At 45.8% G+C, this 16,598-nt stretch overlaps 1 protein-coding gene across 1 annotated transcript in view; it reads right to left on the minus strand.

Annotated features, from left to right (window-relative positions):
• The window catches only part of LOC120050880 (dystrophin-like), an 83,125-nt gene that overhangs the window by 2,594 nt on the left and 63,933 nt on the right, over positions 1-16,598 (minus strand). Inside the window, 3 exon segments of the mRNA XM_038997405.1 lie at positions 1,527-1,646; positions 1,817-1,967; positions 13,258-13,439. Of these exon segments, the coding sequence (XP_038853333.1) occupies positions 1,527-1,646; positions 1,817-1,967; positions 13,258-13,439 (453 nt within the window).

Genomic DNA, 16,598 nt, shown 5'->3' on the forward strand with positions numbered 1-16,598 from the left:
ACATCACCAGGCTTCTGTGTGTTCTCTATCACAGTAAAAGGCATCATGCAGGAAGAGCTCCATCAGTTACATGCTATTAACCAATCCCCTCACTTTCATTCCTGGGGAGATTTCTACTGTCATTGTAACAGAAAGTAATAAGCAAAGAGCCCAGGTGCCCAAAACGACCCTAAAACAGAGACAAGGGCGGAGACGCGTGATAAAGAAGACATTGACAGGTCACTATGGTAACTGGTTATTGAGTCTTGTCAATAGAAGACATGTAAAGGGCAGCCTTTCAGAATGTATATTAGTCTTCTGTTTCTTATAGCAGCAGTTAAAACCGGGTTGGTTGTCTGGTGCCATATCGTATCACTGCATCTTTCTAAACACCAAACAACAAAAACCACTCTGCATTAGACCTTATCTCTGTTATGATTCCTACTGACAAGACTACGGCATCTTCTCCCATTATCTCCTAACAACCACATACAAGAGACAAATAAACTAACAAAGCAATTTCCCTTTCTCTCTTTCTTCCTCTCCACCTGCCCCCCCCCCCCTCCCACTCTATCCCCCCTTCTCTCTCTCTCTCTCTCTCTCTCTCTCTCTCTCTCTCTCTCTCTCTCTCTCTCTCTCTCTCTCTCTCTCTCTCTCTCTCTCTCTCTCTCTCTCTCTCTCTCTCTCTCTCTCTCTCTCTCTCTCTCTCTCTCTCTCTCTCTCTCTCTCTCTCTCTCTCTCTCTCTCTCTCTCTCTCTCTCTCTCTCTCTCTCTCTCTCTCTCTCTCTCTCTCTCTCTCTCTCATCCAATAGACAGAGCAGAATCCTGAGTTCCTGGACCGATAACTGCTAGACATGGTTAATCACCAGAGAACACTCATTATTTACCATCCAATCTATTTACACACAAATACTACGTTCTACCCGAATGGGTTTCTCTTCTCTCTTCTACTAAGGGAGAACATCAGCAGACAGTGTACTAGACTGTGTACTAGACAGTGTATTAGACAGTGTACTAGACAGTGTGCTAGACTGTGTACTAGACAGTGTATTAGACAGTGTGCTAGACAGTGTGCTAGACAGTGTACTAGACAGTGTACTAGACAGTGTATTAGACAGTGTATTAGACAGTGTATTAGACAGTGTACCAGACATTGTATTAGACAGTGTACTAGACAGTGTATTAGACAGTGTAATAGACAGTGTAATAGACAGTGTACTAGACAGTGTACTAGACAGTATATTAGACAGTGTATTAGACAGTGTACTAGACAGCATACTAGAAAGTGTATTAGACAGTGCACTAGACAGTGTACTAGACAGTGTATTTATTAGACAGTATATTAGACAGTGTACTAGACAGTGTGTGTGTGTGTGTGTGTGTGTGTGTGTGTGTGTGTGTGTGTGTGTGTGTGTGTGTGTGTGTGTGTGTGTGTGTGTGTGTGTGTGTGTGTGTGTGTGTGTGTGTGTGTGTATGTGTGTGTGTGTGTGTGTGTGTGTGTGTGTGTGTGTGTGTGTGTGTGTGTGTGTGTGTCCTGCCTGTCTCACCTGTAGTTTCTCCTCCAGGGCAGCGGTGGCGCTGTCTCCACTGTTCTCATCCACCACCACCACCATGTGTGTCAGAGAGTTAACACGCACCTGCTCCAACTCTAGGTCCTCCTGTAACAGCTACAACAGGCATGATCATTGGGTTGAGTCTAGTAGGAACAAAATGGAAAGCCACTATCTGAAGTGATCTAATAGTAAATGTTCATGATTATTTCACTAGGATGTGCTGTAGTGAACATGACCCTGAAAGGACCCCAGCCCTGCAGGCAGCTAGATAGTAGGTGACCTACTTTGTGTTCCTCTACTTGGTGTTTAACATCCTCCAGGTCTGGCCCCATAGGCTGAGCCCCCATCCGCTTGATCCGCCCTTCTGTCAGCTCCAACCAATCAGTGAGCTGCTTCAACTGCTGGTGCTGAAGGTCCATCAACACCTCGTGGAGTCTGGGGGAGGAGGACGAGAGGAAAGATGAGAGGAGAGGAGGGGAGGGGAAGAGAGGAGAAGAGCAGAGGGAAGGGAAGAGGAGGAGAGGAGAGGTGAGGAAAAGAGAGGGAGGAGGAGGAGAGGAGAAGAGAGGTAGGAGGAGAGGAAAGGAGGAGTGAAGAGAAGAGAGGGAGGAGGAGAGGAGGAGAGGAGAGGAGGAAAGGAGAGGAGTGGAGGAGAGGAGGAGAGGAGAAGAGTAGAGGAGAAGAGAGGGAGGAGAGGAGTAGGAGAGAGGAAGGAGAGGAGGGAGGAGGAGAGGAGGAGAGTAGAGTAGAGAAGAGAAGAGAAGAGAAGAGAGGGAGGAGGAGAGGAGAAGAAAGGGAGGAGAGGAGAGGAGGAGAAGAGAGGGAGGAGAAGATGAAAGGAGGAGAGTAGAGTAGAGGATATTAGAGAGGAGGAGGAGAAGAGATGGATGGAGAGGAGAGGAGAGTAGTGGAGAAGAGCGGGAGGATGAGAGGAGAAGAGGAGAGGAGAGGGAGGAGGAGAGGAGAGGAGAGGAGAAGAGAGGGAGGAGGAGAGGAAAGGAGGGGCGAAGAGAAGAGGAGAGGAGGTAGAGGAGAGGAGAGGAGAGACTGAGCAGAGGGCAGGGGGCTGTTGAGTACAGCTAGATCCTAACTAGACACCTCACAGAGAGCTGCAGCTGAGGTCTATTCAAAACATAATATTACCTTCAAGGACATAGAGATATATTTCTCACCCAGAGAGATAGGCTGGCTTTCAGGGGAATTTGTGTTTTGTTTGTGTGTGTATGTGCGTGTGTGTGTGCTTGTGTGGGTGCATGCAAGTATGTGTGTGTATGTGTGTGTATGTGTGTGTGTGCTTGTGTGTGTGTGGGTGCGTGCACAAGTGTGTGTGTGTTCACAATCGAGAGCATCCTGTCACACAATGGAGTGTATCCTGTGGGGCTGTATCACCGCCTGGTACGGCAACTGCTCCGCCCACAACCGTAAGGCTCTCCAGAGGGTAGTGCGGTCTGCACAACGCATCACCGGGGGCAAACTACCTGCCCTCCAGGACACCTACACCACCCGAAGTCACAGGAAGACTAAAAAGATCATAAGGGACAACAACCACCCAAGCCACTGCCGGTTCACCCCGCTTTCATCCAGAAGGCGAGGTCAGTACAGGTGCATGGGACCGAGAGACTGAAAAACAGCTTCTATCTCAAGGCCATCAGACTGTTAAACAGCCATCACTAACATTGAGTGGCTGCTGCCAACATACTGACTCAAATCTCTAGCCACTTTAAAACTTCTTGTCATTAGGGGGTGCTGTTGGCACTTTGTAATAATGATGTTCCCAAATTAAACTGCCTCGTACTCAATTCTTGCTCGTACAATATGCATATTATTATTACTATTGGATAGAAAACACTCTCTAGTTTCTAAAACCGTTTGAATTATATCTGTGAGTGAAACAGAACTGGACTTAGAGCAATTTTCCTATGTGTATGTGAGAATGCCAAATTTTCCAAGCTGCTCTGAGACCTGTGTATAAATCTGCCTGTCTTCTATTGGTTGAGATGCACTGCATACGCCTTCCCCTGGATGTTAGCGAATAGGGAGACTTGAAATGGAGTCTCTACGTAGATCTCAAAGGTTATAAATCACTTGGCAAAGACGTGTCTGGTCTTTTCCCTCTTCGCTCTGACGCACTGAGGACCTTGGCATATTGTACTAGAACCATCGGTTATAGATCTTAGACATTTCCGGCTGTGTTTTTATTCGATATAGGCTTTAAAGACATCATAATCTTGTTATTTTAAACCGAATTATATCAGTTTATGTCAGTATATTGCGATTTTCGGGTATTTCATTTCCTGGCGTTCTAGGGGGTTGGGTATCTCTCTCTCGCATGCTATTGTTTACTGCTAATTGCAGCGTTGAAGAGGACGTTATACAACCTAGCAACGATTATTTTGGACAAAGGACACCTTTCCCAAGATTCTGATGAGAGTTCATCAAAAAGTAAGAACTATTTATGCTGATAATTCGTTGTTCTGTTGAAAAATGTCAAATGCATAAGCCGCCATTAATTGCAGTGCAGCCTCGCTTTATCGCACGCTGTATTTTGAAGTAACGTTAATTTTAAAAATGTAACCCAGCGATTGCATTAAGAACTAATTTGTCTTTCAATTGCTGTCCAACCTGTATTTTTTAGTCAAGTTTTGGAATAGTTACTGATTAGAATAGGTGCCTCTTCAAAGATTTCTCCTGACATTTTCTGGGCAGCTTTGCTACTTTTCTCATTGTATAACCACGATTTGTGGCGCTAAATATGCACATTTTCGAACAAACTCTATATGCATTGTGTAATATGATGTTATAGGACTGTCATCTGAAGAATTCTGAGAAGGTTAGTGAAAAAATTAATATATTTTGGTGGTTTATACGTTATCGCTATTTTTGCCTTGAATCAATGCTGTTGTGATGTTTGCTATTGTGGTAAGCTAATATAACGCTATATTGTGTTTTCGCTGTAAAACACTTAGAAAATCTGAAATATTGGCTGGATTCACAAGATCTGTGTCTTTCATCTGCTGTACGCTGTGTATTTTTAAGAAATGTTTTATGATGAGTAATTAGCTAATTCACGATGGTCTCTGTAGTTATTCTAGTCGCTTTGGTGAGAGTTGTGATGGTGGCTGCAATGGTAAACTATGATTTATACCTGAAATATGCACATTTTTCTAACAAAACATATGCTATACAATAAATATGTTATCAGACTGTCATCTGATGAAGTTGTTTCTTGGTTAGTGGCTATTTATATCTTTATTTGGTCGAATTTGTGATAGCTACTGATGGAGTAAAAAAATGGTGGAGTAAAAAAGTGGTGTCTTTTGCTAACGTGGTTAGCTAATAGATTTACATATTGTGTCTTCCCTGTAAAACATTTTAAAAATCAGAAATGATGGCTGGATTCACAAGATGTGTATCTTTCATTTGGTGTCTTGGACTTGTGATTTCATGAACATTTTATTATATGATATCCCTGTGGCTTTAGGCTAGGCTATGCTAGTCAGCTTTTTTGATGGGGGGGATCCCGGATCCGGGTTTGTGAGGTTAGAGGTTAATAATTGAAAATTGTATGTAATACATGTATCACTAGTCACTTTAAACAATGTCACTTTATATAATGTTTACATACCCTACATTACTTATCTCATATGTATATACTGTACTCTATACCATCTACTGCATATTGCCTACGCCGTTCGGCCATCACTCATCCATATATTTATATGTACATATTCTTATTCATTCCTTTACACTTGTGTGTATAAGGTAGTTGTTGTGAAATAGTTAGATTACTTGTTAGATATTACTGCACGGTCGGAACTAGGAGCACAAGCATTTTGCTACACTCGCATTAACATCTGCTAGCCATGTGTATGTGACCAATAAAATGTGATTTGATTTGATTTGTGTGTGTCTGTGTACAGTATGTGCAGGGTTGGGTATGTGTAACGGCTTTCTTCCATAGGTGAAGGAGAGGACCAAAGTGCAGCGCGGCTAGTGTTCAACATGTTTAATACAAGAACAAGTGAAACACTACAAACAACATACAAAATAACAAATGTGCAAAACCGATACAGACCTATCTGGTGCAGAACACAAACACAGAGACAGGTAACAAACACCCACAAAATCCCAACACAAAACAAGCCTCCTATATATGATTCTCAATCAGGGACAACGATTACCATCTGCCTCTGATTGAGAACCATATTAGGCTGGACATAGAAACAGACAAACTAGACACACAACATAGAATTCCCACCCAGCTCACGTCCTGACCAACTAAACACATACAAAACAACAGAAAACAGGTCAGGAACGTGACAGAACCCCCCCCCCCTCAAGGTGCGAACTCCGGGCGCACCCCTAAAACTCAAGGGGAGGGTCTGGGTGGGCATCTGTCCGCGGTGGCGGCTCCGGCGCAGGACGAGGGCAGCTCATGACTGGAGGGCAGCTTATGACTGGAGGGCAGCTCATGACTATAGGGCAGCTCATGACTATAGGGCAGCTCATGACTAGGGCAGCTCATGACTGTAGGGCAGCTCATGACTGTAGGGCAGCTCATGACTGTAGGGCAGCTCATGACTGTAGGGCAGCTCTGGCAGCTCCTGACTGGCTGGCGTCTCTGGCAGCTCCTGACTGGCTGGCGTCTCTGGCAGCTCCTGACTGGCTGGCGTCTCTGGCAGCTCCTGACTGGCTGGCGTCTCTGGCAGCTCCTGACTGGCTGGCGTCTCTGGCAGCTCCTGACTGGCTGGCGTCTCTGGCGGCTCCTGACTGACGGACGGCTCTAGCGGCTCCTGACTGACGGACGGCTCTAATGGCTCGGGACAGACGGGCTGCTCTAATGGCTCGTGGCAGACGGATGACTCAGATGGTGCTGGGCAGACAGATGGCTCAGATGGCGCTGGGCAGACGGATGGCTCAGACGGCGCTGGGCAGACGGATGGCTCAGACGGCGCTGGGCAGACAGATGGCTCAGACGGCGCTGGGCAGACGGATGGCTCAGACGGCGCTGGGCAGGCAGGCAGCTCAGACGGCGCTGGGCAGACGGATGGCTCAGACGGCGCTGGGCAGACAGGCAGTGCAGGCGGCGTTGAGCAGACGGCCGACTCTGACCTGCTGAGGCGCACAGTAGGCCTGGTGCGTGGTGCCGGAACTGGAGGTACCGGGCTGAGGGCACGCACCTCAGGGCGAGTGCGGGGAGGAGGAACAGGGCTCTGGAGATGCACTGGAAGCCTGGTGCGTGGTGTAGGCACTGGTGGTACTGGTCTGGGGCGGGAAGGTGGCGCCGGATATACCGGACCGTGAAGGAGGACACGCGCTCTTGAGCACCGAGCCTCTCCAACCCTACCAGGTTGAATGGTCCCCGTAGTCCTGCCAGTGCGGCGAGGTGGAATAACCCGCACTGGGCTATGCAGGCGAACCGGGGACACCACCTGTAAGGCTGGTGCCATGTACGCCGGCCCGAGGAGACGTACTGGAGGCCAGATACGTTGGGCCGGCTTCATGACATCCGGCTCGATGCCCAACCTAGCCCTCCCAGTGCGGCAAGGTGGAATAGCCCGCACTGGGCTAAGCACGCGTACTGGGGACACCGTGCGCTTTACCGCATAACACGGTGTCTGACCAGTACGACGCCCTCTCACTCCACGGTAAGCCCGGGGAGTTGGCTCAGGTATCCAACCCGGCTTCGCCACACTCCCCTTTAGCCTCCCCCCAAGAAATTTTTGGGTGAGCCTCTCGGGTTTCCAGCCACTCTGCCTTGCAAGCGCCTCATAATGCCGCCTCTCCGCTTTTGATGCCTCCAGCTCCGCTTTGGGACGGCGACACTCCTCTGGCTCTGCCCAGGGTCCTTCTCCGTCCAGAATCTCCTCCCATGTCCATTCCTCCTTGTACCGCTGCTGCTGTTGCTGCTGCCCGTTGCCACGCTGCTTGGTCCGGGTTTGGTGGGTGTTTCTGTAACGGCTTTCTTCCATAGGTGAAGGAGAGGACCAAAGTGCAGCGCGGCTAGTGTTCAACATGTTTAATACAAGAACAAGTGAAACACTACAAACAACATACAAAATAACAAATGTGCAAAACCGATACAGACCTATCTGGTGCAGAACACAAACACAGAGACAGGTAACAAACACCCACAAAATCCCAACACAAAACAAGCCTCCTATATATGATTCTCAATCAGGGACAACGATTACCATCTGCCTCTGATTGAGAACCATATTAGGCTGGACATAGAAACAGACAAACTAGACACACAACATAGAATTCCCACCCAGCTCACGTCCTGACCAACTAAACACATACAAAACAACAGAAAACAGGTCAGGAATGTGACAGTATGTTACTTTCTAAATGTAATCTGTTACAGTTACTAGTTACCTGTACAACATTTTTATCAGTAACATAACTTTTGGATTAACCAAACTCAGTAAAGTAATCTGATAACGTTCAGTTATTTTTAGATTACTTTCCCCTTAAGAGGCATTAAAAGAAGACAAACATTTATATTATCAATTGAACAACATCTACTGCAGGATAAATCAATGTTAGAGTTTACATAGCTGGTCATATATGGATGTTACATTCTCCTTCATGGGTTGGTTATGTAGAGCTGGTCATATTGTCACACCCTGGCCTCTGTTATATTGATTTTCTTTATTAGTTTAGTTAGGTCAGGGTGTGACATGGGATGTTTGTGTGTTTTGTCTAGTTTAGGGTGTGTGTATTGTTTAGGGGGTTTTGTATAGTGTATGGGGTTGTGTTCAGTAGAGAGGTTTAGGAAAGTCTATGGTTGTCTGGTTTGGTTCTCAATCAGAGACAGCTGTTTATTGTTGTCTCTGATTGGGAGCCATATTTAAGGCAGCCATAGGCTTTAGGTGATTGTGGGTAATTGTCTATGTTCTATGTTGCATGTGTGCACTTAGTTCGTTTTAGCTTCACGATCGTTTTGTTTTTTTGTTTGTTTAGGAAGTGTTTGTTTTTCTTCATTAAAAGAAGATGGCTTTCTTTCACGCTGTGCCTTGGTCCACTCATCCGTCATATAACGGTCGTGACACATATATGGATGTTACATTCTCCTTCATGGGTTGGATATGTAGAGCTGGTCATATATGGATGTTACATTCTCCTTCATGGGTTGGTTATGTAGAGCTGGTCATATATGGATGTTACATTCTCCTTCATGGGTTGGTTATGTAGAGCTGGTCATATATGGATGTTACATTCTCCTTCATGGGTTGGTTATGTAGAGCTGGTCATATATGGATGTTACATTCTACTTCATGGGTTGGTTATGTAGAGCTGGTCATATATGGATGTTACATTCTCCGTCATGGGTTGGTTATGTAGAGCTGGTCATATATGGATGTTACATTCTCCGTCATGGGTTGGTTATGTAGAGCTGGTCATATATGGATGTTACATTCTACTTCATGGGTTGGTTATGTAGGCTTCTATATCAAACCCATTGCTTTCTACTACAGAGGATAATACCATTAGGCTATATCTTTACATTAAACACCAGAGTGTCAGATTGCCAGTCGTTCCAATTCATTAAATAGCCCTTGATCTTCAAGAAGAGGACTGGGAAACGTAACAACACCATCACGGGGGATTTGAGAAGAGGACTGGGAAACGTAACAACACCATCACAGGGGATTTGAGAAGAGGACTGGGAAATGTAACAACACCACCACGGGGGAGTTGAGAAGAGGACTGGGAAACGTAACAACAACACCACCACCACGGGGGAGTTGAGAAGAGGACTGGGAAATGTAACAACAACACCACGGGGGAGTTGAGAAGAGGACTGGGAAACGTAACAACACCACCACGGGGGAGTTGAGAAGAGGACTGGGAAACGTAACAACAACACCACGGGGGAGTTGAGAAGAGGACTGGGAAACGTAACAACAACACCACGGGGGAGTTGAGAAGAGGACTGGGAAACGTAACAACAACACCACGGGGGAGTTGAGAAGAGGACTGGGAAACGTAACAACACCACCACCACAGGGGAGTTGAGAAGAGGACTGGGAAACGTAACAACACCACCACGGGGGAGTTGAGAAGAGGACTGGGAAACGTAACAACAACACCACGGGGGAGTTGAGAAGAGGACTGGGAAACGTAACAACAACACCACGGGGGAGTTGAGAAGAGGACTGGGAAACGTAACAACAACACCACAGGGGAGTTGAGAAGAGGACTGGGAAATGTAGCAACAACACCACAGGGGAGTTGAGAAGAGGACTGGGAAACGTAACAACAACACCACGGGGGAGTTGAGGAGAGGACTGGGAAACGTAACAACAACACCACAGGGGAGTTGAGAAGAGGACTGGGAAACGTAACAACAACACCACGGGGGAGTTGAGAAGAGGACTGGGAAACGTAACAACAACACCACGGGGGAGTTGAGAAGAGGACTGGGAAACGTAACACCACCACCACGGGGGAGTTGAGAAGAGGACTGGGAAACGTAACAACAACACCACGGGGGAGTTGAGAAGAGGACTGGGAAACGTAACAACACCACCACGGGGGAGTTGAGAAGAGGACTGGGAAATGTAACAACAACACCACGGGGGAGTTGAGAAGAGGACTGGGAAATGTAGCAACACCACCACCACGGGGGAGTTGAGAAGAGGACTGAGAAATGTAACAACACCACCACGGGGGAGTTGAGAAGAGGACTGGGAAATGTAACAACAACACCACGGGGGAGTTGAGAAGAGGACTGGGAAATGTAGCAACACCACCACCACGGGGGAGTTGAGAAGAGGACTGAGAAATGTAACAACACCACCACGGGGGAGTTGAGAAGAGGACTGGGAAACGTAACACCACCACCACGGGGGAGTTGAGAAAAGGACTGGGAAACGTAACAACAACACCACGGGGGAGTTGAGGAGAGGACTGGGAAATGTAACAACACCACCACCACAGGGGAGTTGAGAAGAGGACTGGGAAATGTAACAACACCACCACGGGGGAGTTGAGAAGAGGACTGGGAAACGTAACACCACCACCACGGGGGAGTTGAGAAAAGGACTGGGAAACGTAACAACAACACCACGGGGGAGTTGAGGAGAGGACTGGGAAATGTAACAACACCACCACCACAGGGGAGTTGAGAAGAGGACTGGGAAATGTAACAACACCACCACGGGGGAGTTGAGAAGAGGACTGGGAAACGTAACAACACCACCACGGGGGAGTTGAGAAGAGGACTGGGAATCGTAACAACAACACCACGGGGGAGTTGAGAAGAGGACTGGGAAACGTAACAACAACACCACGGGGGAGTTGAGAAGAGGACTGGGAAACGTAACAACAACACAGGGGAGTTGAGGAGAGGACTGGGAAATGTAACAATACCACGGGGGAGTTGAGAAGAGGACTGGGAAACGTAACAACAACACCACGGGGGAGTTGAGAAGAGGACTGGGAAACGTAACAACAACACCACAGGGGAGTTGAGAAGAGGACTGGGAAATGTAACAACAACACCACGGGGGAGTTGAGAAGAGGACTGGGAAACGTAACAACAACACCACGGGGGAGTTGAGAAGAGGACTGGGAAACGTAACAACACCACCACGGGGGAGTTGAGAAGAGGACTGGGAAATGTAACAACAACACCACGGGGGAGTTGAGAAGAGGACTGGGAAATGTAGCAACACCACCACCACGGGGGAGTTGAGAAGAGGACTGAGAAATGTAACAACACCACCACGGGGGAGTTGAGAAGAGGACTGGGAAACGTAACACCACCACCACGGGGGAGTTGAGAAGAGAACTGGGAAATGTAACAACAACACCACGGGGGAGTTGAGAAGAGGACTGGGAAACGTAACAACAACACCACGGGGTATTTGAGAAGAGGACTGGGAAACGTAACACCACCACCACGGGGGAGTTGAGAAGAGAACTGGGAAATGTAACAACAACACCACGGGGGAGTTGAGAAGAGGACTGGGAAACGTAACAACAACACCACGGGGGACTTGAGAAGAGGACTGGGAAATGTAGCAACACCACCACCACAGGGGAGTTGAGAAGAGGACTGGGAAATGTAACAACAACACCATGGGGGAGTTGAGAAGAGAACTGGGAAATGTAACAACACCACCACGGGGGAGTTGAGAAGAGGACTGGGAAACGTAACAACACCACCATGGGGGAGTTGAGAAGAGGACTGGGAAATGTAACAACAACACCACGGGGGAGTTGAGAAGAGGACTGGGAAACGTAACAACAACACCACGGGGGAGATGAGAAGAGGACTGGGAAATGTAACAACACCACCACGGGGGAGTTGAGAAGAGGACTGGGAAACGTAACAACAACACCACGGGGGAGTTGAGAAGAGGACTGGGAAACGTAACACCACCACCACGGGGGAGTTGAGAAGAGGACTGGGAAACGTAACAACAACACCACGGGGGAGTTGAGAAGAGGACTGGGAAACGTAACAACAACACCACGGGGGAGTTGAGAAGAGGACTGGGAAACGTAACAACACCACCACGGGGGAGTTGAGAAGAGGACTGGGAAACGTAACAACAACACCACAGGGGAGTTGAGGAGAGGACTGGGAAATGTAACAACACCACCACGGGGGAGTTGAGAAGAGGACTGGGAAACGTAACAACACCACCACGGGGGAGTTGAGAAGAGGACTGGGAAACGTAACAATAACACCACCACAGGGGAGTTGAGGAGAGGACTGGGAAATGTAACAACACCACCACGGGGGAGTTGAGAAGAGGACTGGGAAATGTAACAACAACACAGGGGAGTTGAGGAGAGGACTGGGAAACGTAACAACAACACCACGGGGGACTTGAGAAGAGGACTGGGAAATGTAGCAACACCACCACCACAGGGGAGTTGAGAAGAGGACTGGGAAATGTAACAACAACACCATGGGGGAGTTGAGAAGAGAACTGGGAAATGTAACAACACCACCACGGGGGAGTTGAGAAGAGGACTGGGAAACGTAACAACACCACCATGGGGGAGTTGAGAAGAGGACTGGGAAATGTAACAACAACACCACGGGGGAGTTGAGAAGAGGACTGGGAAACGTAACAACAACACCACGGGGGAGTTGAGAAGAGGACTGGGAAACGTAACACCACCACCACGGGGGAGTTGAGAAGAGGACTGGGAAACGTAACAACAACACCACGGGGGAGTTGAGAAGAGGACTGGGAAACGTAACAACAACACCACGGGGGAGTTGAGAAGAGGACTGGGAAACGTAACAACACCACCACGGGGGAGTTGAGAAGAGGACTGGGAAACGTAACAACAACACCACGGGGGAGTTGAGGAGAGGACTGGGAAATGTAACAACACCACCACGGGGGAGTTGAGAAGAGGACTGGGAAACGTAACAACACCACCACGGGGGAGTTGAGAAGAGGACTGGGAAACGTAACAATAACACCACCACAGGGGAGTTGAGGAGAGGACTGGGAAATGTAACAACACCACCACGGGGGAGTTGAGAAGAGGACTGGGAAATGTAACAACAACACAGGGGAGTTGAGGAGAGGACTGGGAAATGTAACAATAACACCACCACAGGGGAGTTGTGTGTGTGTGTGTGTGTGTGTGTGTGTGTGTGTGTGTGTGTGTGTGTGTGTGTGTGTGTGTGTGTGCATCCATCCATGTGTGTGTGTGTATGCATCCATCCATGTGTGTGTGTGTGTCCTACCTGCTCTGTTTCTCCATGCTAGCCACTCTGAGGTGTTCCCAGCGGGAGTTGAGGAGGTTCATCTGCTCCCTGACCTCTTTCTCCTCCTCCTCCGTTAAATGGCCCTCACCCAGCAGGGCACTGCCCGCACGCAGCACCCTGCCCACACTGCCCTGGTGGGACGTCAGCTCCACCATGTAGCCCTGAGAGAACACAGGCAGGAAGGGAAGTACACACACAGACACAAGGACACACACACAGACACAGGGACACACACACACACAAGGACACACACACAGACACAGGGACACACACACAGACACATAGACACAGGAACACACAGACACACACACAGGAACACACAGACATACACATAGACACAGGAACATACCCACACAGACACAGGAACACACAGACACACACACACAGACACACACACAGACACACACACAGACACACACAGACACAGGAACACACAGACACACACACAGGAACACACAGACACACACACACACACAGGAACACACAGACATACACATAGACACAGGAACATACCCACACAGACACAGGAACACACAGACACACACACAGACACACACACAGACACACACACACACAGATACAGGAACACACAGACACACACACAGATACAGGAACACGCACACATGTAGGGACACACACACTTACAAACATGCGCACACAAACACACACACACACAGCACATGTAGACACACACAAACACACACACACCCAGGCACACACAGCACATGTAGACACACACAAACACACACACACACCCAGTACATGTTATAGTATATAATGAACACTCAGGGGGAAAACACAGAGTCAGGTTTTCTACCTGAACAGATATTCCCTTCATCTTTCCTTTCTTCTTTCATTGTGTTGTAATTCATTATTATAAACTAAACTACCCTTGGACTTTTCACACATTTTGTTGTTTTACAGCCTGAAGTTAAAATTGATTCAATTGAGATGTTTTGTCACTGGCTTACACACAATACCCCATAATGTCAAAGTGGAATTATGTTTTCGATTTTTTTTTACCAAGTTTAATTAAAAATTAAAAGCTGAAATGTCTTAAGTCAACAAGTATTCAACCCCTTTGTTATGGCAAGCTGAAATAAGTTTAGGAGTAAAACATGTGCTTAACAAGTCACATAATAAGTTGCATGGACTCCGTGTGCAATAATAGTGTTTAACATGATTTTTGAATGACTACCTCATCTCTGTACCCCACACATACCATTATCTGTAAGGTCCCTCAGTCGAGCAGTGAATTTCAAACATAGATTCAACCACAAATACCAGGGAGGTTTTCCAATGCCTCACAAAGGGCACCTATTGGTAGATGGGTAAAAATAAAAGCAGACATTGCATATCCCTTTGAGCATGGTGAAGTTATTAATTACACTTTGGATGGTGTATCAATACACCCCGTCACTACAAAGACACAGGCGTCATTCCTAACTCAGTTGCCGGAGAGGAAAGAAACCGCTCAGGGATAGTTACTCCACAATACTAACCTAATTGACTGAGGGGAAAAAAGAAGCCTGTACAAAATAATAATGTCTACAAAACATGTATCCTGTTTGCAACAAGGCACTAAATTAATAATGCAAAATAATTGCAAAACAATTAACTTTTTGTGAATAAAAAGTGTTTTGTTTGGTCAAATCCAATACAACACATTACTGAGTACCACTCTCCATATTTTCAGGCATAGTGGTGGCCGCATCATGTTATGGGTATGCTTGTCATCGTTAACAACTGGGGAGTTTTTCAGGATAAAAAAGAAACAGAATGGAGCTAGCCCAGCCAAAATCCTTAGAGGAAAACCTGGTTCAGTCTGAGTTCCACCAGACACTGGGAGAAGAATTCACCAGCAGGACAATAACCTAAAACACAATCCCAATTCTACACTGGAGCTGCTGACCAGGAACACAGTGAATGTTCTTGAGTGGCCGAGTTACAGTTAAGACTCAAATCTATTTGAAAATCTAAAAAACATTCACTTTGTCATTTTATTTAATCCATTTTGAATTCAGGCTGTAGCAAAATGTGGAATAAGTCAAGGGGTGTGAATACTTTCTGAAGGCCCTGTAGCTATGTCCCCTCTATGGTGTCCCTAGTGTTCATCGCTCTTAAAAACACACAATGTAACAAAGCATGATAAAGCATGATAAAGTATGATAAAGCATTATAAAGCATGATAAAGTATGATAAAGCATTATAAAGCATGATAAAGTATGATAAAGCATGATTAAGCATGATAAAGTATGATGAAGCATGATAAAGCATGACAAAACATGATAAGCATGATAAAGTATGATAAGCATGATAAAGTATGATAAGCATGATAAAGTATGATAAGTATGATAAGTATGATAAAGCATGATAAAGCATGAAAAAGTATGATAAGCATGATAAAGTATGATAAGCATGATATAGCATGAAAAAGCATGATAAAGTATGATAAAGCATGATAAAGCATGATGAAGCATGATAAAGCATGAAAAAGTATGATAAGCAGATAAAGTATGATAAGCATGATAAAGCATGATAAAGCATGATAAAGTATGATAAAGCATGATAAAGTATGATGAAGCATGATATAGCATGAAAAAGTATGATAAGCATGATAAAGTATGGTAGGCATGATAAAGTATGATAAGCATGATAAAGTATGATAGGCATGATAAAGTATGATAAAGCATGATAAAGCATGATAAAGCATGAAAAAGTATGATAAAGCATGATAAAGTATGATAAAGCATGATAAAGCATGATAAAGTATGATGAAGCATGATAAAGTATGATGAAGCATGATAAAGTATGAAAAGTATGATAAGCAGATAAAGTATGATAAGCATGATAAAGCATGATAAAGTATGATAAAGCATGATAAAGCATGATAAAGCATGATAAAGTATGATAAAGCATGATAAAGCATGATGAAGCATGATAAAGCATGAAAAAGTATGATAAAGCATGATAAAGTATGACAAGCATGATAAAGCATGATAAAGCATGATAAAGCATGATAAAGTATGATAAAGCATGATAAAGTATGATGAAGCATGATAAAGCATGAAAAAGTATGATAAGCAGATAAAGTATGATAGCATGATAAAGCATGATAAAGTATGATAAAGCATGATAAAGCATGATAAAGCATGAAAAAGTATGATAAGCAGATAAAGTATGATAAGCATGATAAAGCATGATAAAGCATGATAAAGTATGATAAAGCATGATAAAGTATGATGAAGCATGATAAAGCATGAAAAAGTATGATAAGCAGATAAAGTATGATAAGCATGATAAAGCATGATAAAGCATGA

Source organism: Salvelinus namaycush, chromosome 7 (assembly GCF_016432855.1).
Source record: "Salvelinus namaycush isolate Seneca chromosome 7, SaNama_1.0, whole genome shotgun sequence".
NCBI lineage: Eukaryota > Metazoa > Chordata > Actinopteri > Salmoniformes > Salmonidae > Salvelinus > Salvelinus namaycush.